The sequence below is a fragment of the Dermacentor andersoni genome, chromosome 2 (genome assembly GCF_023375885.2).
Source record: "Dermacentor andersoni chromosome 2, qqDerAnde1_hic_scaffold, whole genome shotgun sequence".
NCBI lineage: Eukaryota > Metazoa > Arthropoda > Arachnida > Ixodida > Ixodidae > Dermacentor > Dermacentor andersoni.
This window is the reverse complement of record NC_092815.1, coordinates 182,215,801-182,243,091: the sequence shown is the minus strand read 5'-3', so window position 1 is coordinate 182,243,091 and position 27,291 is coordinate 182,215,801. Positions and strand designations below refer to the sequence as shown.

The following is a 27,291-nucleotide window of genomic DNA, read 5'->3' as shown; positions in this document are numbered from 1 at the left end:
TGGGCGTTGCCTTTACTAAAGCCTATGCATTCCGCATAGGGATGACCGACAGCCCAACCTGTGACCACTGCGGCCATGAAGAATCAATTGGCCATATTTTGTGTGCCTGCCCGCAGTACAGTACACAGAGGGCATGCCTTCGCCACGAACTTGACCAACTGGACGACCAAGCGCTATCCGAAAAAAGAATTCTGCAACATCGAAAGGACCTACCGTCACAGAAGAAGGCCGTGCAAGCGCTTTTGCGCTTCTTGCGATCTACCGGCCTGTGTGAACGACTTTAACTGGAACGCCTTTTGTGTGTGTGTGCCTCCATGTGTGCGTGTTTTTTTTTTCTTTTTTTTTTGCGTTTTCCTCTCTGTCATCTTTCTAACCCCTATCCCCCATCCCCAGTGTAGGGTAGCAAACCGGAGACTCATATCTGGTTAACCTCCCTGCCTTTCCTCTTCATTCTCTCTCTCTTGCGCTCATTTCTCAACTTACCCGTCTCCATCCTTCCTCCTTACCCCCTTGCAGGCAAACAACGGTACACGAAGTCTTAACCGTCAAAACAAGCAAATAATTAGGAGAACTTTTTCCATAAATAAGATCCACCTTTATTCTCTCCATAAACAATGTTTGGGAGAAAACGCACATACCAACGATAACACACGGGGATCAAAATAAAATAAAAAGACGCGCAATTCTTGTCATCGTCAAAACAAAATGTACACTTACAAAATACCGGGATTTAACGGGAAAGAAAGTACTATCAACAGTGACAAAGTAGCAACTTGATATGCATTTACACCTAACCACGTACAGCTATAATGTATGACATTTATATGGCGACACACAGTACTAGTAGATATACTTTAATTAATGCGACGCTTAGCGAAACGCCAGTAAAGTTATCCAGAGTCTGCTCGATTCACGTTTGACTGACTATGCCCCCTGCATGAGCACACGCTTCACTCTTCCACAATACCTGATTTGCCTGCGCCAAAATGTGTCAACTGCTTAACGATGCCTCGGTTTCTTCTCCGAGTACTGTCGGTTAGAATTCAGCCAGTACCCACGGTGTGTTGCAATCGGCGTCCGTTGATATCGCTGTTTGCCATCAACTCTGGTATTTTCGGAGGACGTGTTGGGACGTTTTTCCCAAATCAATTGGCCATGCCTGTAGAAAACGAAATGCTCGTCAAAATGTTACGTGGGCGAAGTCATAGTGGGTTGTTTATTTCAACGTGAATCTAATCAGTTTGGTTTTTCCAGACAGTCAGACCGAGTAACTACACTTTGTGGCCCAGAGCACTGTGGACTTCTCTACAAAAAAACAACACTAAAAACACTGACTGGCCCATGGTGATGCTGCAAAAAAATAGGCCGTACAGGCCAGAACCGTGCACTGATCGACAAGCCCAATCAGGCTATTGTACCTGCACTTCAGGGATTCAACGAAATGTCTGTGCAACTTGCCATACCGACGCCATCGTCACCTGCGTTGGCTCTGCACCGGGATCACTAGAATTCTTCCGGGGCTGGTGCCATCAGAGGCACGCGCATCGAGCAGACCCGCCACGATGACAAACAGAAATCGCGCGTCGGAAATATTTCAGTGAACTTTCAGGATCAACATTGTGCGCACACCTGCCCGATTACATTTGCGCAGTCTTTGACTAGTCGCTTCTACAAGTATGTTGATGTTAGATAACAACGTGCAGCTGCTGTAGCACATCCTTACAATATGCTAATGTGTGAAATGCACGACAGTTACCTCTAAGAAAACTACGCGAGGTTTGTTCAGCGCAAGTGCACATTCTACTGTCTGCATCAGTACAAATATACTATTGTCCCATAGGCGACATCCATTTTGCTCCCTGTGCTACAAATGCGCACAATAACATGTCGTCCATATCCGCCACATTTCGTCGGATACCATGTATTCAAGAAGAACAGGTCATCGATCCCAAGTAATCTACTCTTCTGGAACAAAACCGCATACGTCAGACTGGAATAACTTACAGGCGGTATTTGTGACAGATCTGAATATCGCTGCAAATGACTCCAAATATCCGTACTAAATGTTAAGAAGCATGACCAACATCTTCCACTATAGTGATGGAAGAGTATGGATATTAAACATCGCTGCATCATTCAGCGAATTATGCCGGAAAGTCATATACTGTGCGTGCACAGGTGGTGTACCGCAGTGTTATACTATGTTCAGTAAGGCATTTGCGCCCCGAACTTTGCGCACCAATGGTACGCAATGCCAATCGTGACGTGTTCACGGCAGTTTCACTGGCTAGTTTTACGTTTCGAATGGTTTCGAATAACAATAGCATGACAACCGCGTTGCCCGGCACAACAATCCAGGGCGCGAATAAGCATCTATAAAGAGTTACTCTCCCGAAGACAGCAACGACTGCTTATTACGGGCCATTTATTTCTATTACCGCAGCAGACAGTCGTGCACGGCTTGTGACCCCGGCACAGCCGCCGCTGCCACATGACTGGGCCGCGAGAGCAGCAATAGAGAAAGGATATTAAACGACAGAAAAGGAGCTCATCGTTTCTTATACTAAGCAGGCGCAAACCATGAAGCGAAATATGTGGCGCTAGTGACACGTGCGTCCGGTTAAAGAATGGTGCATGATTAAGCGCTGCGCAGTACGCCTAATGGCGCTTGGTCATTCGATCCGGATGCAATAAATACGCGTAGCGAATCTACAGGTAATCCGCGTAAAAATAACTAGCACCACTGGCGTCCTTATTAGCGGCTTATGTCACTTTCTCCTGTCATACTATCGTCACACATTAAAGCATTCCTGCATATTATCGTCACACATTAAAACAAGCCCATACGGTGCCTTCTGCGTCTCTGGGGAACCCTCTTTGAACACGTCACCACCGGAAGTGCGCTAAATGACGCCGCGGCCCGCGCCGCTTCCGCCGTAGAAAATAACCTCGCCGGGAGTTTCTCTGATGGCCCTTGACGCGATTGACAACGTCTTCAGAAAGCAAAACCCCTACCTGACAGCTAAACGCCGGTCGTTTCGGACGTAAGGCGTAAGGCTGGTAGACCGTATTTGAGGTTTCAAAGCGCACAGTTACGATATAAGGAAAACCACATGCGGCTGTGGCTGGCTGTCTCGGTGCCGGTGCTACCCGTTAAACCTGTGCTCCGTAATCCGACTGTATCAACCTTACGGCTCCGTGCAACTCCATACTGCAACGTCTGCGTATATAAGGCATTAAACAGAACAGACAAGAGAGAGAGAAAAGGATGCATAGAAAAGCAGGGAGGTTAGCCTGATGTAGTTCCGGTTGGGTATACCCTGCACGGGGGGAAGTAGTAGCGGGATAAAAGGAGAAAGACAGCCGAAGGCCAGAGAAAGAGAGGCGAAGACACAAACAAACCGCATACACTATAGAGCTGTAGCGGGCAGCGTTCCTAAAGTAGACCGCAGGAACCATAGTACCGCGAATAAAGCCTTCTGCGCGGAATGTCTTTGGGAGAACTGGCTTTGAGCTTTTAGTTGTGACAGAAAAAATACTGCAAAAGACAGAAGCGCCGGAGAACGGAAATAAAAAACCCTACATAGCTGTTGTAAACCTCTTCCGCACAATTCACATTATTAATTGCCGTATTAGCTATGCTTCGCACTCCAAGTTTTCCTCCGAAATTTAGACGCAGCTGAGGCAGGGCAGAATAAAGAAAGGAAAGTACAGAAAAAGCACAGCTTCACAGCTGCTACTCTTCCCACACCCAATGGACGGCCGACAATTCAGGCAATCCGCTTTCAGTTTCTCTTCTTAGAAGCTCGCCTCAAATATACCAGAAATATCGAACCTGGCTGTCTGCAGTGGCGGATGCTTAGGGTCGGTTGGTCCCAGCGTGGCATATGCCCGGACTGCACTTATACGGTCTTACGCACTGCACGGCTTCAATGCTTGAAGAAAATGTCTGTCTGCATCATTCTGCTTGCCTTTCATCATTCGTTCGCTAGGAGATCGGCTATAGCAACGCTAACACTCCCCTACTCTAGCTTAAGAAACATGGAAACTAATCACGCAATAATGCACTATACACTTGAACCTACCTGCATGCGCTTGAGTAGCCTTGCTATGAGCCTCAAGGCATAATATCCTGCGCAAACTAGGAAGGTAAGTGATCTTTTTCAGTCAGGCGGTAGCAGCTGCAGAGAATACTCTCTACGAACGAGTTCATAAAAACATCTACAAATTACATCGTTTAGCTTTACTAACGCAGTACTAGGTGGCTGAAGCTGGAGGTACTAAGAAAGTTACTCCTCTAAGTGAACGTTGCCTGGAATATTTCTGCCCCAGAGTCACTAACTGGGCGTATTCTGAACATTGCCTCTCTTAGAAATCTTCACCTAGGATATTTAAGACTAATTATTGTTTCTTAATTAACACTTTTTTCCTAACATGATAATTTGCATTCACCCTGTGTTGCTCTCGTTACCTTTTAGCGCATTTCCTACCGGTGTAGCCCAGCTCACTTTTTTCTCCCAGGTCAAAAAAAAAGTAAAGAAAAAAATAGGTTTATGTATCATTTGGCCTGTGTGGTTGCTTAAATCGCATGAAAATTAGTGCCATTGGCCGATACATATTGCGAACCCAGAAAATTCTTATTAAACTTATGACGCCAAAATACCTTGCGTGCGGAAGTCTTCATGTGGTGGAATACCTTCTGATATCTTGTTTCTTTGTTATAAGCTACCGTGTGAGACTTCCCACTGGACTTTGCGTGGATAACTACTGTGTCACACTGTATTCCACCGTAGTTTTCTTTCAAGATTAAATGCATGTTCGATATTAACAGCTCGGGGCACACCCACACAAAACACACACTGTTTTCACACAAACAAGTCCAGGAACAGAAATGCAGTCTCTCGGCGGTCGCCGCTACAGCGGGATCCGCACAGTTTAGGGCACCAAGTCAGCCCATTTTGTCACGCGCGCGATCACAAGCTTTGCGTGTGAGGACTGCGGTAGTTTCGAAACGAGAATACACATCCATGTACAAAAGTCTGGCCCCGCTCATTCCTCAACGTGGTCCCTCAAAAATTAGTTCTCGCTCGGCGATGATCCCTGTGACAAGCTCTGGACGTCGGAATCTGCTACGACAGAACCGCTGAAGCCAGGTGCTGCATACGTGATTAACGCTACAACAGAACAAGGAACTTGTGTCTTGCATCTATGGTAAGCATTCCAAGGTCATGCGAACATTGTCCTCTAAAACTGAAGCACAACGTCCACAGCACCAACGGGTTGAACTATACGCAAGACGGTTTCACGTGCACAGATTCACCGCACTCAGTTCGTTCAGTCAGGTCTAGGCTATGTTTGGTGGGTTTGTTCGCGAGGCTCGCTGTCACACTACACATAGCACCACTTCTTTGGCGTTGTGGGGCTCCAGGATGTGACGCTGGGCAAACGTGGGCGGAAGGGAATGGCGCCGATCACAGCATCCTTGCTACGTGTAGGGTTTGCGCCGGGCGTCAGGACAGCCAGTAATAGAGAAGGACCACCACCAGCACCAGGCCAGCCACGATAAGCAAGAAGTCGACCAGGATTGACCGCTGGGGCCGTCGTCGGAAACGCGTGATTAGGGTTCCCTGCATGAAAAGATGATATGTTAAGCGAATAAGGCGACATGAACAAAAGGATACAGGATTATATCAGATTAAAGCATAGTCGTCCCCAGATGAATGATAAGGTCCATCATGAATTCAAGCCATAGCGTACGTGTAATCGGCTGACACAAGACAGGGTCAGTGGGAGATGTCTGCAGGAGAGGCCTCCCTCTTTTTCTGTACAGTACATGATTGGCGTCATCAAAACGTCAACATACGTAAATAACAGTAAATGGTGCTGACGGTGTCGATCATATTGAGACGTCATAAAGTGTCACAGACCACAGGCCACCAGCATGAAACAAAATAGACGGGAGAGACAGGGAGTCGTCCAGCTTAATGTGTGTCCGTCGTCCCATCCTCTGCTGTGCAGCTTTTAGATCGTCAACGCAAGCCTAAGTAGCCAAAAGAATGTCTGCATAAAACCAAGTATCCACGCTTCGCGTACTTCTGTAAAACATGATATACTTTACCACTCTGACATGAACATGGTCGCTCCATGTGGCAGTCAAACTGCGCAGCGCATTTGGAAGAGCAGACGACGATTTCTCCATAAGGTTATTCTATCCAGTTGCATATCAAAGGGAGAGCAGCCTCCGTCATTTCCTTTCGCAGCACAGGCACAAAAACAAGCACACAAAATTGAAGTCCCACCTACGGTATAAAACAGGCCAACAAACTCACTTACGCAGCTGTATCGGCAAGAACACCACGCAGGAGAAGACCATTCCAGGTTTGCCCATAAAGCGGGTTTAGTGGAAATAAAGAAAATATGGGATGGGATTTCCGAAGCTAGTAGTCCACCAGAACTAACAGAGAGCTTGACCAGCAGGGGCCCCAAAGTTTGGCGCCTCGGCGAGCGTTGGGATACGCAAGAGCGACGAAACTTAGAATATAGATTTGCCGTCGCAGTTTTTGTATAAGCGTATCGTGCTTGCAGCGCCACTACATATATAAGACGATCCTATGACAGAATCTAAAATAAATACAGCAAATAAGGTGCCCGACCTACACGTTCGTCAATGTAAAATTTCTTTGCTTTCAAGTTGAAACGAAAGCAGCAGCCGTCGCATAGCTTGAAAGTTAATAGTTGAAAATCAAAGATAGTGGGAGGTAGATATAGAAGAAGGATGCGGGGAGATTAACCATAAGCAGTATACTGCTTGCGTTGGAGGGAAGTAATAAAGGCAAAGTTGGCAAGAGAACGACAGAGAAAGACAGAAAAGCAAGTGTCCGTAGGAGCTGGCGGGCGCGCACTGAAAAATCCTAGAAGCAGACGTAAAGCAACGCGAGGGAGATTAGCCACAAGAACGTCTATTAAGTCTAACATTTTTTTCCTCTTCCCTGGAGTCTGGTGTTCGTCATCGTTGCCTCGCCGAATATATATATTAATGATATCATAAGAAACCAACAAACAAGGACACCAAGGACAACGTAGAGGAAATTACTTGTACTTACTAATTGAATTGAAGGAATGAGAAATTAATCTAAATGAAAGTGGATGAAAAAAAGCAACCTGTCGCATGTGGTATACAAAACGCATTACGTGCGCGATGCTCTTACCAGTTTAGCTACCGCGGCGCCGTTTCCCCATCCACTTTCTGGGACATCTATGTTTATCTACTAGAACTAACCCTGGGAATTATACATACAAACAACTTGGGCAAGTCGGGTGCTATTCTGAACAGTGTCTAATTCACAATCTGGTCAGCTCCGATTGGCCCCGAGGGCTGCTAGGACCTCTCTGGTTGGATCAAAATGCCGCCATTGAAGAATTCGACAATATCCAGAATGGTACTTTGGGTATGTGCTGGCTGCTGTATTACCGAGTAGACAACGTGTGGCCGCCGAGTATAGGTGCGCGTATGGCAAACTTGTTGCTGGGCTACTGTCTGGCCCGGTATAGACACCTTGGGTCGCCACGTAATGGGCACGTGTACCGCTGGGTACGCGTGCCCATTCTTGGAAAATCCTTCAGTATGCCGCTGAGGCACAATGGGTACGAAGCCTGAAATCCGTTTCGGCGTGTGTCGTGCTTCTTTGCGCCTTTTGACAACGTTCTTCCCTCCACCAGGATCACGCATTGCCTACGTGTCGCATACAGCTAACCGCTACAGGTGATGAGGCTGTCGTCGTGTCATTCGCTACTGCTGCTACCTCGCTAACTCAAACAAGCTCCGCGCCATTTAGAGTCCAGCATTACGCTGAATGAGAGCGTGTGTGTGGTGATTTTTTTTCTACCGTGCACTCAGACTAAGAAAAATAATGGAATGAAGAAAGAGAGAAAGAAGGGAACATCCAGTAGTTGCGCGCGCACGTGATGGAGTGAACACCGAGTCTGTAAACGGTTGCGAAACCTGCCGACTTCGGCATTTTTAGTAACGCTCTTATCGCTTTACTGAGCCAGCAGTAAATATGCTCGATATATAGTGAAATGTCCGCGTGGCGCTATTCAGGCCAACGGACTGTGCTTGCATAGCCAGAAACTGCCGCGCTCAGCGAGCATCTTCTCACTGAGAATGAAGAATATGTTATCTACTGAATAAGTGGTGCCACCAAATCTTAGAGACTATGGGGTTTTACGTGCCAAAACCACTTTCTGATTATGAGGCACGCCGTAGTGGAGGACTCCGGAAATTTCGACCGCCTGGGGTTCTTTAACGTGCACCTAAATTTAAGTACACGGGTGTTTTCGCATTTCGCCCCCATCGAAATGCGGCCGCCGTGGCCGGGATTCGATCCCGCGACCTCGTGCTCAGCAGCCCAACACCATAGCCACTGAGCAACCACGGTGGGTGCCACCAAATCTGAAGTAGCCCTCGGGAGATATTACAAAGCAATATATACTTCAGCAAATCCCAAACGCCTAAATTACGTATGACAGCAGTCGTTCAAAAGCGTTTGAACAGCATGATGACCGACTGTTCCTTGCACATACACGCTTATCGCAACAGTTGCCTCTGGTAAATTTAAATAAATAAGGGGCCAACTTGAACGCTTTTCTTTGTAGAGCAAGCAACCTTGACTTGGATTATGTACTTATTGCCTGTTCGCAGTCTCACTCAGCAATCCCGCGCACAGCAAGGGGTTTTTTTTAAAACATAGTGACTATTTTGTACCCGCAGCTGCAGCAAAATTTGGAGGTACTTCATTAATATTTCTTACAGAATTGTTGTAAGGCATCAAAAGAAGTGTGTCAATGCATCAGGGCGCACAGAGGGAGCTCCACTTGCTTATGATGTTAAATACTCGTATATACCAAAGACCTAATTATTAATTTAGGACTAAACTTACGAAGCGCTTTATGCATAAGATTTCTTCAAGAGATATTTCAGATTCCACACGCAAACACTTACCTTCTTGGGCTTGACGGGCTTGGTGCTTTTCTGCCGCTTGCGGTTCTTGACGGACAATTTCTTTTCGTAGGCATACAACTTCAGAATCTGCTCCCTGGCTTTTGTCTTTCTGTTAGCCACCTGCTGCTGCTGTTGCAGGGAAGGCTGCTGGTTAACGGTCGTGCACATGTCTCTGCTTTGCATGGTTCACGATTCCCTTGAAAGCGCGTGCACTCGTATAAAGTTCACCAGCACATTATTGAATGCGTGTACGCCCGATGTCTTCATCGCATGATTGCCAGTTCGCATGTGAGACTCCCGTCGTCTGGCGGTCCGCTGTTTCCGCTTCACTTTCACCAAGGCAGTTCAAATTTGCGCAAACGGGTCAATACGGTCGAAAGCCCGGGACTGCGCAGCAGGCGGCGTTCTCTGTAGTTGTATATTAGGCAGGAGGAAGGGTCGATATCGCTTGCCTCCTGTGTACGCTGAACCGCGGCTGCTTCTTGCTTAAGCACCGTGCCCAAACGTGGGACACAACGATTGTTGATTTGCGGCGAAGGGGGTTCTCGTCAACATTCACTGAACGCCAATAGTGGTAAAGCTATGTAACTTGCCCACATCTAGAGGGAACACGCTTTCGCGCACTTCATCTCGTTAGGCTCTCATAAATTACTGAACAGGCCAACATTACGGAGAAAACATCGACCGAATGTACGCCGCTCTAGGACACTCATCGATCTAGGTATGGCTTGCCAGCCATCACAGCGTGTATTACCCCTGCATTTCTTAGACCATTAGGTAGCGGTTCGGAGTATAGAGCAAATAAGGTAATCGTATTAAGACATAAACGCATCAATTATGGTCAAGCATCAATGTCTGCCGCAACTATCAAAAGGGCATCGATCTAATTTCGTGCGCCACACAATCAACGTTCTGAAACCACCAGATATAACCAGCGGATATGCGTTCACGCCAGTGCACTCCTGCAACGTATGCTTCACGGTCGATGCTATGTTTCACAGTTCAAAAAGCATAGTGAGCTCTTCAACAGCGCGGTCTGTTAGACTCAACCTCGAGCGCTACACAGGTCCGGTGTTCCCATTCGCACAAAAGAAAATGTCCATTTGCGTCTCGGGCTGTTTCGAAGCAAATGTGAGTTCATTCTACAGTAAACAGCAAATGATGCGTGCGGAACCGGTGACACTTTCAGGTACGTTAGCGGCACCCACGAGGCGGTCTTCTTCCAGGCGTTGTTCCGATGTTAGAAAGCAGAACACATGTTGGCAAGAGACACACAAGCTTCCTTCGCAGTACTCTCTTCAACCTCGGGATTGCCGTGGCAAGCGAACAGTTCGGATGAATCCGGCTGTGCGACGAGTGAATTCCAGCCGGTGTTTCAGCCTGCATGGGAGCTGTACTGAAGCTGGCTACGACGGGCAAGCTCGAAGGTTCTTGCCGGTTTGAAGAACCTCCCTCGGGATCATCGCCGCCGGACGCAGACAGGGAAGGACGGGTGAAAGTGGGGCCATCTGGGTTGCGTGCCGATGCTCTGGGCGATGCGGAGGAGGCACGGCCATTCCTTTACTCTTTCCAGTGGCCCAGACTTCCTTTCAGCAAAGGAAGAAAACACGCTACCCGTCTGTGTAAGCGCTTTTCAGGCTTCCTTTTTTTTTTTGTTTTGTTGTCTTTGAGGGCCGTGTCGAAGGGTAGCGCTTGATTGACGCGCGGCCACGGCGGGCTCTGCTTCTGCGTCAAGACACGACGCACACCGCTTTCGCCCAAGCAGCCAACGTCCAGACGCCGAGTTGTTTGTTTGCCTAGGATCCGCCGGGCGGAACACGGGGCCGCCGGGGTGCGATAGAAAACGTTGTGTTCTTCGGCGAGTCCGCAGAGGCGGGCTGGGAAAGGCGGACGGCGTAGTGTTTTATTCTCTGGCACGTCAAGTAACGGGTTGAGCTCTTTCAAAAACCGGTAGGAGGTGTAAGTGTTCGAACGGGTTCAGGTAATAAGTGCGTCTTGAGTGCCTGCTATCGGGGCTACTCATCTAACAGTTCCGAGACGAAACCGCTGCGCCGTTTCCACATCAGACACATTTCGATATGTAAGAAACGTGTCGTATATAAGAAACGGAAGCAAACGTCATTTTATTTTTTTGTTTCCTTGCAAGTGGTCACACGAGAAATATATCTATTATGCAAGACAGCGTACTATACTTGTCTCCTTCTATATTTATGTGTAATCTTGGAGAAGGTTTGAGGGAGATCACTCAAGTAATCATAGTGTTCATCGGAGTCACGTTTAATTCTGTGTGCTCCTGGCCGCTTTGAGTATCCTTTGCTTTTTATCCCTGCATCACTTGTACGACAACGAGTTATACGAATGGCAAATTAAGTTTCATCCTGTTTTGTACCGTTCCTGTTCTTCTTAGGCAAAAAAATAAAAGAAGGAATTTCTTTTGTTTTTCTGTGGTAATAAGATGAAATAAAGTTCGGCACATTTCCCTGAAACCAGACACGTACGTCATCCGGCTAGTAGACGAACGTCGAGGCTCGAGAGCCCAAGACAACACCATCGCTCGATCAGCATACTCGTTTCCTCAAAGCCTATTTAGCTCCAGAAGCTCAGTTTGCCCACCTGTCACCTCCACGTGCGCTCCATATGTCACGGGTGCCCCGAAAGCTGGCGTTTCCCTCTAGGGAGGCCCGGGCCGAATCAATACAATATTCGTATTCACGACGGCCCATTTTTTCCTGCCTCTGTCCTCCCCCGCTGAAACGTAAGGAGTGAGCGGTGTCCCATTTCATGGCAGGCGGCTTTTTATTTTCGAAACACCACGCTGGCAACCTGATTGATGACGCAATTCTACAACGCGTCGTATTTATTCCGCTTCTCCCTTCTTTCTCGCCGTCCTAGCCACTCGTGCAACGTTCTATGTATGTCCTCCCTAAAAACTAGGCTGTTCGACCAACGTGGAATTGTCGGAGGTTGGCCGATGCAGATCAGAACACGAAGCAACAGTTCGAACGCTGCATCTTTCAGGACATCAGCAGCACCAGGCCCCGCACAGTGTGCGAAAATCGGTAAAATTCGTACTACGGAGCGTTCGACGCCTTTTGCATTTGACAGCAAAAGATATGGGAGGATTTCTGACGCCAACCTTACATTGACTCAGCAATAAGAAAATACGAGTACTGCGGTGCAACCGGCTTGTAGTCAGCAACGTTAACATCAAAATGGGGAAGATGTGCACAGGGGCGGTGCCTAAGCCGTGCATCATCTTCTGCTGGTACAAACAACCATCTCAATGTGAAGAGGTGACCCTGGCCATTCACCTATGGCACTTTTGTTAGTGACGTTATTGTCATAGTCGCAGTTAACGACGCCACGAGCTATCTCTAAGCCTGCGTGAATGGAGCCTCTAATGAACGTGGCATACGTCTCGTACACGATGCTATTTTCCTTGCGCCAGTGGGCGATTTTCCAAACTACGCACACATTTGCAGTTACGCACAATTGCGTTCATGGTAGCCTCGTCCTTGTTTTTGACGGAAAAAGCTGTTCCCTCTAGCGAGCCTGCAAATTGCCGTTCGTCTGGACCTCGGCATGGCGCCCCGTTGCGTTAGGCACCACGCGATATTCGCCATATCCCTAGACGATTCCCTCAACCACCGCAAAAGGCGCACGTTTCTTTAGCAAGGTTGACGGCGACGTGAAGAACAAAAGCAAAAATCGGCGTGACAGCCGCATAAAGTTGTGGTGCTCGAAACTGCTGTATGACGTGATCTGCAGCGACTGTAGTCTGTATATCCAAAACGAATCCACTCGAAAATATACGAGTGACTTTCCACTGGTGATCATTGGTCTTGGAACACTGGGAATATCGCTGTGGACGAAACCAGGACTGGCGCTGTCGGAAGCGCCGCCGCGCTTCGCAGGGTGTGTGTATCGCGATATTATATAATGTGTGCGTAGTTTATTGTGATACTTGTTTCTGCAAAGTAAACCAATTACCGCCACGATTCTCAGAAGTTGGATGCGCCATGACGTATCGGCACAGCTCGCTCCGTTTCTGTAAACGCTTCATTTTCGCCGCACGGGCGAAGCCTGAAGAAACGCGTATAGCATCCTCGTTTATTAATTGATGAGCGTAACCAACTTACCAAGACTTACTGCTACGCACCAAGATAGCAAATTACCTTCTGTGTATTGACGTGACGAAAATGCCGATGACGCCAGTTTCGGCCATTTGAAGAAGCCTTTCTTATCTTGACGGGACCCTAGTGCGCAAACTACTATATAACATGCTATACAGTATGCTACCATAGTATGGAAACCGTACTTTAATAAGGAAATAGCCAAAGAGGAGAAAATCCAGCGCGTGACTACATGGCTTGTTTACTCACGGCTTATTAAGTTACAAAACGTCATCATCAATTTCTTGCATGCTGGGCGAATTCGTAATAAATTCGCTTCACGTGCGCCGTAGAATCATCAGGCTGAAATTTTCCGAGTTGATTTTTCATAGCCAAAGAGGTCTGGCAGATGCCACATATGCTCCTCATGCTTCACGCAGGTCATCGTGACTTTTTCGCTCCAAACTAGTGATATCATACTCTGCGTGCACAAGACTATTTCAGAAATGTTCATTTCCAATTACGAGCCAAAAGTGGAAAAATTCATCTATCCTAAAAGTATTGTTGAATGCACATTACGCGATTCTTTTGATAAACTGTCGTGAAGCCATCTCTTACAATCTCGCTCCTGCTTGGGCAGCACCGCTGCCTGCAGTACTGTGTAAATAAGTAAAATTTAAATGTATTATAAGAGTTTGCCAACCTTCAAACTCGACAAGCGCGATCTTGTTACGTGCGAGAAGCGTGTGGTAGTGCTTGCGCATCTTCTAAAGTAGGCGTCAGTGCTCGTTCAAGAGTTGGCGAACATCGCTTGACTGGGTGTCAAGATCTCTCTCTCTCTCTCCGTTCGGCGTATGCCGCCGAGCTGCAGCTTGTTTTCTTTCGCGGCTCATATATTGGCCACGTCGCGTCGCTTTTGTCAGCACACCGTGAGAAAACAATAGAACCGGGCAAGTGGCTGAGCCCTGTCGTTTAGTGCCTCACCAACCTTGGCGTCTACTGCATCGTAGAGGAGCTGGATTCTTTTCTTTTCGCCAGCAGGGTCTCACTCAACATCCCTTCAAGATCCTAATAATAATGCAATACTAGCACTTTTCTCTGCCGCATCGTCAGTTTTTCTTGTCGCTTCACTTAAGATACCCTCCTCAGTGGATATTTGGGATTTGGGATATTTGGATATTTGGACTCTGGGATTGCAAACAGTGTCGGTGTCGGCCCAGCTATCTATCTTTCAAAGAAAACTTTCTTCTAAGGAAGCAAATGCATAGAAATCACCGTTTGGTGCAACGTAAGGATAATATGCGAAGCCACGTAAGGCAGTCTTACATTGTTATTCCAGGCGTAATGTTTTTCCATTGTTTGTGACGGCTTCTTCGTGAAAAGAACTGGCTCGCAGTCAATGAAAACATTCATGGCTGTACTGACCCTTTTAGGTACCTCAGCCAATGCACTGATTATATTTTAAGCTGTAACTCAACCTTCTAAAAAACATTTAGTCTGTAAAACGTGTTTAGCTTCCACAGAAAATAAATATTGAGATTATGTTTGCGCAAAGAAACATACCTACTACCTTTATGTTTCATTTGCTTCCTGGGATAGTAGGCAAAATAAAGTGCCAGTATCTTCGTAGAAGATCACACTGCTCACTTTTTCGCTGTGTAAAACAAAAATTATGCTGCACATGCCTTTTTTTTTCTGTCTTGCTTCTCAGCAGAGCATCAAAAAGACAGAATGAATATAAGTTAGGTAAGTCTTGCGTATATGTTTGGTAAGGAAAACAAAAAATGGAAATGTGCTATCGAACACATGAAGCCTCTTACGTACTTTGTTTGCTTTCTCGTGCCTTGTTTACCACCGAGTTGAGTACTCTTCAGCAGTTACATATGCTGTTGCTAATGGCAACGAAGATGCCAGTGTGACGTAGCAAAAAAAGCCGCTTGCTTTATCAACGTTTTTGATAGCATCTCACCGTGTACCTGACATTGATTGCCCATGCCACCGAAAAACATCACGAAAAGGTTTTTTTTTTTTTTTTTTTTTTTTTTTATCGGCCGTGGACAGGCGACTTCACGTTACATTGCAGATGGTGCTTTGAGAGCGAAATTCGCCGCATTTGGAGAAAGGTTTAGTGTAGACTGCGAGTTAGAAAGACTGGGAACTGTAAATTCCGCTGTGCTCGTGTTAGGTAACAGCATGAGAAGAAACCTAAAAGTACTGTAGAATGTAGTTGTGCGTTCCACTTTATAAGCGCCCTGCTTTTCTTTCTTTTCTTTTTTTCTTTTTTGAGGTTGTACTAGTAAACTCGGGCTCGTGCAAATTCTGCTACAAGGGAGCCATAAAATTGGCCAATCAAGTCTCCCTCTCTCACTTTTTTTTATTTGCGTAAGTGTAACGATGTGCATACTCATGTACTTCAACGGTGTGGCTGAGGCCTTTCAGACCACACAAGTGAATGCTACATTTCTTACCATGTAAATTGGCTACACATATTCAATGCATAAAGCAGGTGACTGTTTGTGAACAGATTATAGTGCCTATTCCAGCCCAGTCGTAGCTAATCAAGATGTAAATGCGCGTTTCAGGCGCCTAAAACCTGCATCTTTGTTGGCTAAAATGCCATCTCTACTTACAATGGATTAACTTCAAGTTATAAAAAGCATAAAGCTTAACGTTTTGTTTTCTTTTGAGAGAGCAAGGGCTCAGCCAATTTCGATATTTCTGTAATTTTTCGCAAGTATAGAAGTAGCGCCTATGAGTGTAAAAAGTTATAGGATGAACTGATCGAAAATTGCGGGTCCAGGTAATATTTTATGCCATGTATCACTACGACGCATAGTTACCTATATAATATTGAAGTTCCCATTCTGTTCAATGCTAGCTGACCTCCTAAACACGGCCAAAATATAAAAACCAGCATAGCTGTCAGTACTGTATGAAAATTAGATGCGTACCTTTCAAAACCTAATACCACTGCGAACGTGTACGACAACACTCGGGAGACGGCCCACCGGTACACCCCGCACCTGTAGCTGGGAGTAGTATAAGAGTGGGAGCAAAACTTTTTTACCAACGCGGACCTTTCACTGCCAAATTTACTTGTCTTTACGCAGACGTGCGCTCCGGGGTGAGTTGGCAAAGGTAGGGCATAAAGATGTTGAAGTGGGGTATCGCGGGAACACTGTACACACAAGCAGAGAGGGAGAAATGCAGCTGCACCCAGCTCTCTTTCGGGGGTTTGATGGTTGGTTAGTCTTATCGGTGATCTCTTTTGCTTTCGGCAGCACAAGGGCGGCGACAGTCGCGCATTACAGTATTCAGGTTGTGCCTGCTTTAGCGAGTCTAGCTTCACGTGATAAGCTTATTTCCTGCTATTTTCTTTCTACATCGATCGTGGCACCTACTTAACCCATTCTAACACAATCGCCTAACTTATAGCACGCTGGTATGTTCACCTTCAACATTCCCGCACGCCATACTTTGCGCGCATCACAAAAACGAAACTTCCACAGCAGATACGAGCGAGATATCACGTTCTCACTGCCCAGTGTGAAGTAGTAAACGGGACGTGATTCTGCTACCAACTTAGGACAACCATTCCTCAAAATTAAGAGCTCTAAAAGAACCTTCAGCACACTAAGGACGCAATCCGCAGCCGTTTCCGGACACTCTATAAAACTCCTCATCAAATCTGCGTGATCAAAGCAGTAGCTGTAGCGAACAGACTGATATCCTGTATCGCGTAATAACTGGCTACTACTGATCCGTCTACCTGATTTGTACCTTACGAAGTAAGAGTGGAAAGGCGTCACTTCGTGGCCTGCAAAAGAGGGGTCTTCCGCATGGAAGCGTGGCCCGGATTAGACAAGAAAGGTGTTCTACGCCTGTTAATTACCTGCTTCCTAGACACTGACAAGGCGAACGGTACATCTGTATGTGCATAAGGGCATCATAAATTTATTGCGATAGCAATCATACTCACACTCCAGGCGAATTTTCGTCCTCGCCGTCGCCATGATGTTCCGTATAAAGTCAAAGTTCGATAAGAATGAGCGGCCGCAGCGCCCCATATGCTGCGGGTGCGGCGAAAAGCATGCGAGTGGGAGCCGAGAAGAAGGGTGGCTTGATGCGCGCGCCCTACATTTAAGGTCACGTGGTGAAGTGCTCGCTAGGAGAGAAGAGCGCGTGTCCCCCTCTAGCCCGGCAGTGGCTGCGCATAGCTGCGTATGGTTGAAGTGGCCTAGTACACACGGCTTTCTTGCGATACATTAGCGCTACAGGGAGGCCCACTCCTTGGCCTATCTCACATCTCCATCTCTATGCATGGCTGTCCAGGCGGCTGAGAGTGTACGCGGCCCCCTGCAGGCGGTACCCTAGATGTAATCTGCGGTCATCCGAAGATGCCATCAGTTTCGCAGACTCGGCGAAACGAGCAGCAGCGCAAAGCCTTTGCTTCCATCTGCTTGTGCGCTTCATCACGCCAGCCTTGTGACAGCGAGTGCTCGCGGTCACAGAATGAGAACTGTTCTTGTCTGTATGCGCGAGCGTGCCACCGTGCTTGTTCATTTCTTGTTTAGTTAGTAAGGGAACGTTAATGCTGCAATTTTTACGACCGATACAACTACGAAACATAGGTCGTGCAATTTTCTGATACTTTCCTATTGCTTTCGATGTTTCGCCTTACGGGTGAGACTGCGACTTTTCATAGAGAACGGGCTGGACATCAGTAAATCTAAAAAAGTTTTACATGCAAGGTTTACAAATCCGTAACTCTGTGCCAACAAAAGATACCGCAGTCCTGCACACTGCTCCTGTTAGAGCATCTAAAGCGGGTAAATTGGGTGTGTGAGTTTACAACTTATAGTTAACAGTCTGCCAACGAAAAGTTCATTTCTAAATGAAGTGCACCATTTGCTCTGGACATTCGAGGCAACCCCAAGTTTGCCTGAAAATCGCAGAAGAAAGGCGTATCCTGAGGTAGATGGTGAGGGGCAATTATACTCACATACAGACGGCCTATTCCGCTCACAAATGGAAACATCGTTCACGGCGCTAAGGTCAAACAGCTGTGCTCACCCATGTCTTTCCAAGCCGCAGACTCTGCCTTGTCATTGGATTCAGTTAACAAGAAATCAGCCAGCGTCTCCTGCTGTACCGCTTTCTACCAATAGTATATCACGGGTTGCCTCACCTACATCGAGTCCAGAGGCTGGCCGGCCTCTTGTAACACCAAGACCTGCCGATGCCAGCCACACACAGGCACGGTGCCTTCTTACAATGGGGCCGCCACTGGTTGAAAAGAATCGGAGAATGTGAAGGTAACACTGAAGCAACTTTTTACTGACCTGTTCTAGCGGATTGCTGGCCTAAAAAAACCAAGTGCGACGACAATAGTCCGTTTCTTAGGCGCTTTGGAGCCGCTTTCGGCGGCTTTACAGTAGACGACCACGGCACATTAGGCAGGAAGCACATCCCCTGAACAATGCATACGTCACTTTCCTATCGTTCAATAGTATGCAAGAAGTCTGCGTGTTTGCTCGTTTGACTTTTGACAGCATGTGTTCAGTCAAGTACGAGTTTCATGTAATAGTTATCTGGGAACAGAATATTACGTCTTCGTCCCAGTTGCCCGGTTACGTTCAACTTTAGCCCCGAGAAACTGAGTCTACCAGGAAATTAATATGCTCTATACGTCGCGAGGTGACATATGTCTGACATGTGCTTGACCCACACGACAGACTACGCCTGTGTGACTGACTCTGAAGTTAAAGCGTCGTGCATTTTCTGTCATTGGCGCCTACCACCAATAAAGAAAAAGGTTTCGCCGCCCGTACCTGTCATCAACCCTACAAAGCTGCAGGAACCTCACATAGTATTTGGTAACTTTAACGCCCATCATCCGCAGTGGAGCAGTGCTAGCGATGAATTGCCGGGCACAGGACTTGGCAGGTTTCATGCACAACCGTGGTTCGGTAGTGATCAAAGATGGTGCCCCTGCGTACGTTTCTCTGTGGTACATCATACAGCGATTGCCTGCACCTCACCTTCATGTCTAGCGCACCACCTGTATTCATCCAGCTGATGCACAGCACGTAAACCTACGGGAGTGGCAAAATGTCCAGTTTAGGTGGTTCATTCCCTCTACAGCGTCTCATGCGCGCTGCACAGACTGGTCTGCTTACAAAACGTATCTTTAAGAGTCCTGTGTAGACATTAACTCACCATGTGAACTCGAAGAAGTCTTTAGTGAAAGACATGAAGAAGTTTATCAGTATATTTGTGTGCAGATCACCAATGGACATGCACTCTTCTTCCGGCACAAGCTGCTAAAATGCTCCCTGCTGTACGCCGACGAGCAGATGGAAAGTACCGGTAGACCAAATCTAATTCCCGTCTAATCCTCTGTCGTGGGACCCAGCGGTAACTAAAACGAAGCCATCAGAAGTTAGATAGAAAACGCTAGAGGACTTATCGTAGATCTTTAGACCAACGAAAGTTGCTCTCTAACATAGGTCAAAACTGGGCCGAGTCTTCGCTTCCTCCCTGTACGAAACCACCCTTTTTGAGCAGTGGCTCTCCACCAAAGCCGAGTTGATGATGATGATTTGGGATTTTTATGGTGCAGCAGCCGTGCAGGCTTTAATGCGCCAAGCACATACACCGTATTGAAGTAGCAATTGCTCGTGCATTTTGCAAATTGGTTGTAGGCCTATCTCTACAACGCTACCTGTTAGAAACAGATGCACACCACCTTCTTCTGGTGATCGTCTCGACGTGCTCTTCACAATGTCAGAGTTGGACGCTGCTCTCGCAGCTTCGAAACAGCTGGCCTGACACTTGGCCCTGACGGTATTTCATATGCGGCGCTGTCTCACCTTGGCGTCGAAGTACGAAAAATTCGTGTGCCACTATAAGTACGTCCTATACATTACATGCAATTCTCAAGGGCAGGCTGCAATTGCATTCTACAGAGACTATTCGCAAAGCACTAGCAAGGCATTGAGCACAATTATAAAATCTTCACAAACGTTTCTATAGCCTTGATCCCTATAAAGCATTTCTGGTGCCGTGTGGCATCCAACGTAGCCACGCGAGCCTCCTACACAGAGTTAGACTACTAATGTTGCCCTTACGCGACAATATTTACATCACATCCGACGCACGGACTCACTAGATCTGTTGCGCATTTTCTGTACCTGAAAGAGTGGAACACACACATGTTGCCTGTCTCAAGTATGACCGTGAACGGCAGGCCTGTTCGTTGGCCCCATTTCATTACAGGCCGCTGAACTGAAAACGCATAACTGGGCCCATGGCTGGACATAATATTAACAAAGCGAGCCATCAAGGCACTCTTAGGATACTTAAATAACGTAGGCCTAAATTCCAGACAGTAAACGGTCCCTTCCGACACGAACGTGTATACCCGTATAATCGCATCCTAGTGCCTATGTAGATGTAGATCATTGTGCCTATCCTCATCATCACTCCTTATAACCTTCTGTCTTCTCCTCTTCCCCGCCCCTGTGAGCAGCGTAGCAGGGTAGAGGATATTACCTCAGGTCAACTTCTCTGCGATTCCTCAAAAAACTCTCCTTTCTATCTCCTTTTTCAATGATGGCCTTAATAAAATGTCAGTTCCCTGTAATCGGTAGATTTCAATTGATTCTTTTCAATGGAGAAGCTTCATCCAATTCGGTGCAGTAGATGCCGAGCGAAATGATTTCTTTGTTGCCATATGTTAATATATAGTGAGCTTCTGAAGCGCAACTTCCTCTTAAAGTCACAGCGCCGTACCGAGTGGCGAAAACATGAACACGCTTTTTGGATGCAGCGCCAGCTCGCTACAGGACGCTCGGCTAGAGGGCTGTCACACGTGTGTTTCGACCGAGGAAAAAGTAATCGGGAAGCTTTGTTCTCTCATCGACGACCTCGTGCACGATACGCCACGATCTACTGCACAGGAGGAGGAAAAGGAGCGGAGCCTTTCCTTCGATCTCTCTGCTTGCCCGTCACGGTACAGGACTTGCGCAAGTGCAGCCTTAAAGCGCACGCGCCCGATTATCGCTTCCTCAGCCGTCCGTCACCCGATGCACCTGTCGTTTCCAGCGGAGCAGCAATCGTAGTGCAGCACCTTGTGCAGATTCCACTAAACTATCACTCGATAGCTGGGTTACACTCACGTGACAACTTCGTTTCTTTCCCTAGGCGCGCTTGACGTTACAGAAATATGCATATGTTTCCCCCGCAATTACTAGTCGGCGTGCGTAAAGCCGACGAAGGCGCTTGAGTAAGAGCGTGTTGAAACTGTGCTGTATGAGCAATACTGCCTCAGACACTTGCCTGTGCCGATACGCCAGCGTACGTGAGTTTACATGAGCTTGCACTGGGGCGGCCCTGACTGTAAAGCTCTTGCACAAGACCTGTGAGAAAGCGCGCACCTTTAGCAACGTGCATTTCGCTGTTGCATTGTTCCTTTTTTTTCCTGGAGGGCTACCTTACGGCATAGAAAAAAAAAACTTTGCAATTCGAGTGCAATGTTGCATCATGCAGGAAGTTCAGCAAGGCTCTGTATTCGATTGCCAATGCAGTACATTCAATTGTTGAGCTGCTCTTAGTACACGAGGAGAACAAATCTGAAAGCCCACAATGCTATGAGAACTTGCAGCACAGCTATAGCGATAGCTATCATATATACTTTATCGGACTTTTATGTTTCTTTCTGTATTTGACCTTTCTAAGTTATCCAAAGCGGTGACACAGCGGCTGTGCCATTTTGCTGCAGAGCACGAGGTCGCACGTTCGAATACCGCCCGCGGCGGCCACCTGCGGTGCGTCCGGTGTGCAAGAACACTCGTACACTTGGATTTGAAGTTAAAGAAATCCAGAGGAAGGTTAGTTCGCATCTCCTTTTCTACTCCAGCTGCGACCGTGGGCGTCTTAACTTAACTTGGAGGCAATCTGTTTTGGGTTCGAAGGCTGGTCGACCTGAGGTAGCTGATGGCTTCGTGTGCGCTTTGTTCTCACGCGCCTAGTTCGCGTTCAAGCAAAAGGCAGCACGAAGGGCAATTCGCTCGCCGCTGCTGCCGCTGTTCATCACGCCAGCGTTCTAATAGCCAGCGTCCACGGACATCGAGTGAGATGTGTTCGTGTGTGCCTGTGCGCGCAGTACAACGTGTTTATTAATTTACGTAGTAAGCGTATGTTTACAGCAAAGTATGGATCCGACGAAATGACTGACCTTACTTCGTATAGCTGTGTAATAATTTGGTATCACCATCATTGTTTTGCTGACTTTCAATCACAATCAGTGCAAAACTGAGTTTTTGTTTTGACAACAATTTTAGGACAGCCACGAGCTGACTTGTGCTAGATTTTATTATACCGCGGATAATAAGCAACAGCTTGTACGATATTATGAGATTTGTTTGTCAAGGATGCGCTAAAACAGAAGACGACCACCACTTGGGACTTGGAGCATGGAGACAGAGCTTCGGGGAACCCTAACAGATTTCCTTAAGGAAGAAAGGAAACTAATGTCATAGCTTCAAGCGGGAGCGGGCAGCGCCAGTCCTCAATTAGCTCCCTTGGTATCATCAGAGGTTAGAACTGGTGTCAGTGACACATCAAAATGATGCCCGGCAAAAATACCACGACAAACGATTCACGACAAATGGTGCTATGAAATGCGATTACGGCGTTTATTCACTAGGCCATAGTTCCGTCGGCCTACTTTGATGCCACCCGTTTCACTGCAAAAATCAGGAATTTGTGATCGCTATTCTACGTAATAACTTAAATTAAAACAAGTTTTTTGACAGTAGTTACAAACTCGGCACTAGACTTGCTTTGGACAATATGCCCGCAGCAAGCCAATATGCTTCGTCCATTCCGTTACGCTTATCACGACCGTTGTCATCATAGTCAGCCCGCCTCTTCAACAAAACTTCGCTTACCACCGCCATAGGTATTCGAGTGCAACTCACTGTAGAAACGTGCACTTGGCAGCCGCGGGGGTCATTCACTGATCCATTCAGGAGGCTACTTTACTGGGTAATTTAGTTCTATAAGTTTCTGCGCCCCACACAGATTGAGTGTCAAAAGACAACCGCCGCATTCAATGGCACGGACGTGATTAAGCCATGCTACCACAAGCGTAGTCAAATTTGAGAATAGTTAACGTAGTGGAACTGGATAACATAGAATGCGAAAAACAATCGTGACATGAAGAAGCCAACAAAACCGACTCAAGGAATTACTATAGCATAAATTAGGTGACGCACAAGGGAAGGTTGTACGCGAAAACGTCAACGAGAAAATAACCTAAGCCGGCTAAAACACGTCGTTACCGCTTTACGAGCAAGCTCGGTTGTCTTCTAGTGTTGTCCTTGGTGCGCATTTTTTTCTCGTGAGTACCGTATGTATTTCTGTGCATCTTTTATTCTAGTTGAACAGAGCCTCACGGCATTATTGTGCATGAAACCACCATATGCGCCGGCAAACTACCGGTGGGCGTGCTTCTGCGACCTCTTTCCAATCTGTGCGGTCGAAACCCTGTCGTTTTCCGCCGATCGACTATCATAACCCAATTTAACTCGCCGATTATGCTAATCTTAGTAGACGTCACGAAAAAAAAAAATTGCCCGCCGCCATATATCCACATTTGCCAACGGCTTCTTTCCTTACGAGGAGCATGGGGAAGGGTTGGTGAGAGGCGAGCCGAAAGTTAAGAAAAGAGTCAAGGCGTGCGGCTTGTAGTATTTGCCGTAAACTTCTCGTTTTGTTTTCTTTTCCTCGCGAACGCAAAAAAATAACGTACAATACTGCAAGAAAATAAGTCAACGCCTATAATGAAGCGTCGCATCTTTTAACGTTTATCGATTACTTATGAATAACACTGCGTTCTTTTTATTTATTTTTTTTTTTTTTTTGCAGCCGTTAGGGAATTTTTCGAATAACTAAAGTCCAGGTTAGGATGTTTGAACAAAACAGGGACTGCGTTCGCGAGAGCGAGAGAGAGGCAGAAAGAAACGGCGAGGAGAAGGTAGGGAGGTCGGCTAGGGGGGGGCTGGACCTAGTTGGCAGCCATTTAGCTCGGGGAAGATGAAACGTGAATAGAAGGAAAGAACAGATAATGCACGCATGCGCAAACACGCTCCTAAGTTTGTCATTCAGTAAAAAAGATAGCCGCAAAGGCCGGTATAGTCTTCCATAAAGCGCAGCAGCTGTTTTGTGGCTTAAGCTGCATCGCACGCTCATGCAAAGAGCGCCCGCGGGATCGTTTCATCTGCAAGGGATCTCTCGTCCAACCCATAGCTGTGCTCGAGTCCTTCAAGTAGCTAATAGCAGAGTCCTTGAATGTATTGAAGGATTCTGCTAGTAGCAACCATAGGCAATTACGCAACGCTCACTTATATGTAACGCTGCTTGAGCGTAAAATCAGTTTGCACATTTGAATATCGCGTTCCATCTGACGTTGCAATGCGGTCACCGCGCGATCTGTGGACGCTCGCGTTGTGATGGAAAAACAAATCAGAAGACTTCATCAGTTCCTCCGGCACTGAAATCTTTCGCCGCTATAGCATACAACAGGAAGATCTCACAATGAACACTGCCACTCTGCAACCATGTACGCTAAAAAAAAAAAAAAAACTTTCTTGGGATGTAAAATATATATAACATCGCCTTCATCTGCTACAGTATAACTCGGGCAACGCTACAAACAATCACTGACACATTAATCATATCAGCATTAAAGCCTCTTCCATAAGAGAATCAGATTAAACCTATCAAAAAGCCAATATGCCACATGCACGTGTAATCCAGTCCATCATGTAATATGATACGCATGTGATCTCGTACGATCATAGTCTTCTGTATGAAAGACATGTAGCATACGAGATTTTTCGACAAGTCAATACTAAACTGCACCATTATCTAGCAATGTAAAGAGAGTGGCTCTGCCTAATCTGTGCGTCTAAGAAGTTTCACCGTCGACAGTAAGCAGAATGACCATTTGTATTGTTGTCTAATAGTGAAATCGTTATCAGTTGCCGGGCCACCACAAGGAGCACACCGGAAGAGCAGTCGGTGAACAAACGTGGCGATTTAAGTGAATATAAAGGTGTTTGCGATAATAGTGCATGAACGAAAAACACACACTCCATACTTCATCATACTTCAGTGTGTGTGTGTGTGTGTGTGTGTGTGTGTGTGTGTGTGTGTGCGTGCGTGCGTGCGTGTGTGTGTGTGTGTGTGTGTGTGTGTGTGTGTGTGTGTGCGTGCGTGCGTGTGTGCGTGCGTGTGTGTGTGTGTGCGTGTGTGTGTGCGTGTGTGCGTGTGTGTGTGTGTGTGTGTGTGTGTGTGTGTGTGTGTGTGTGTGTGTGTGTGTGTGTGTGCGTGCGTGTGTGCGTGCGTGCGTGTGTGTGTGTGCGTGTGTGTGTGTGTGTGTGTGTGTGTGTGTGTGTGCGTGCGTGCGTGCGTGCGTGCGTGCGTGCGTGCGTGCGTGCGTGCGTGCGTGTGTGTGTGTGTGTGTGTGTGTGTGTGAGTGTGTGTGTGTGTGTGTGTGTGTTTCGTTTCATAAATGCATCTAGTAAGGCGATTTTTCACCACTACAGCCGCGCAAACTTAGAGGAACTGGAAGCAAAGGGTCCTGATAAGTGCATAAGCCTAACCAATGTAAAGTTATTCCAAGTGCGGAAGGTAACGCGAGTTCCTGCTCAATTCTGTAGCCAGGCATAAAAGAACAATCCCGCAAGCGATACTGCCAGCGCTGACTTCGCATAGCTTCCTGCCTGTCAAAACCTTCGAATTGTTCGGCGCGCGAGCTGTCGGTCCAGCAAACAGGTTGCGCGTGTGTACGCCCGTGCGTCAAACCTGTCAGCATTTGTGTCAGTGCCGATAACGATGATCCGAATATCCTGCTCGCCAAATGCTTCCTCTTGGCACGGCGTCTGCCATTCGAACGTCGTCTTAGGGCTGCACAGAATGGATGACAGGCGCTTCTTCGCTTCTTCCTCAGCAAGGTCATAAAATATTCGCGAACTTCTATTGCTCGCGAAAGGCGGCCGTGATGACGGATCGCTTTGTTCTCGTTTTCTGTCTCCGTAGCAGGATCAAGTGCGCTGGCAGTGTCAGACTGCGCGTTAGGTGAACGCAAGGCTTGTCAGACGTGTGAAGAACGGCAAACAAAAGGCTACCATAAAACACATTGCATTATATATATATATATATATATATATATATATATATATAGTCATATTACGCCTAAGCACTTTCAACGGAAGAGGCGAGTGCAGAGAGACATCGCATGATGAGATATCGCGTGCACGTTAAGCCCAAGTACCATCAATATCCGCACCCAGAAACATGCACCCGACCTTCCACATCGGACGGCGACATGCCCGAGCGCAGGCGCTCGCGAGGAGGTATGAGAACCACCCCAACACTTTATACGTAGACGAGGCCAGCACATCAAGAAGCACTGCATTTGTCACCAGCGTAGTCGACAATCACGGGACAGAAATAAATGTGTCGTTGGTTTCCATAGCGAGCACTGAAGAGGCAGAGGAACTAGCTATAGCGTTAGCCATCAAGACGAGACCGCACTAGGAGTGCGTCATAGTTCTGACGGACACCCAGACGGCATGCAGAAATTTCTCCAGGGTCAAGATTTCCAGGGCCGCACATCGCATTCTGATTGGGCTGCACCAGCTCCCAGTATACATGCAAATCGTACGGACTCCGAGGCTTGAGTCCTTACGCGGCAATCAGCAGGCACACGCCTACGCCCGAGCGCATGCACACCGGGAGCTGCGAGAGGGTCACAGCGGGCAGTTCCACCCCGAGCCCATGCCATTAACCTACACACACATCCTACAACACTATCGCCTTTCACAAAGACATTACCACCAACTCATTATGCTCTGCCGCGGGAGGATGCCGTAATATGGCGGAAACTCGAAACAAACACAAATCCACACTTCAATCTCTACCACGACATACACTCTGCGCTGTATTCATATAATTACCCGCACTGCGATCAATGCCCAACGCTTTACCACATGGTATGGGTTTGCGCAAGCACACCACCGCTCACACCCATAACACATCCCACCACACGGCAATGGGAGGCAGCGCCGTCCAGCTCCGACTCGACGGACCAGCTCAACTTGGTGAACT

At 47.2% G+C, this 27,291-nt stretch overlaps 1 protein-coding gene across 1 annotated transcript in view; it reads right to left on the bottom strand.

The window, feature by feature from the left end:
• Positions 1 to 323: 323 nt before the first annotated feature.
• Positions 324 to 27,291, bottom strand: part of LOC126540358 (bcl-2-related ovarian killer protein-like) — a 194,946-nt gene continuing 167,978 nt past the window's right edge. The window contains exon 3 of the mRNA XM_050187155.3: positions 324 to 5,627. Within this exon, the coding sequence (XP_050043112.1) occupies positions 5,511 to 5,627 (117 nt within the window). The 3' untranslated portion in view covers positions 324 to 5,510. The remainder of the gene's footprint in view (positions 5,628 to 27,291) is intronic.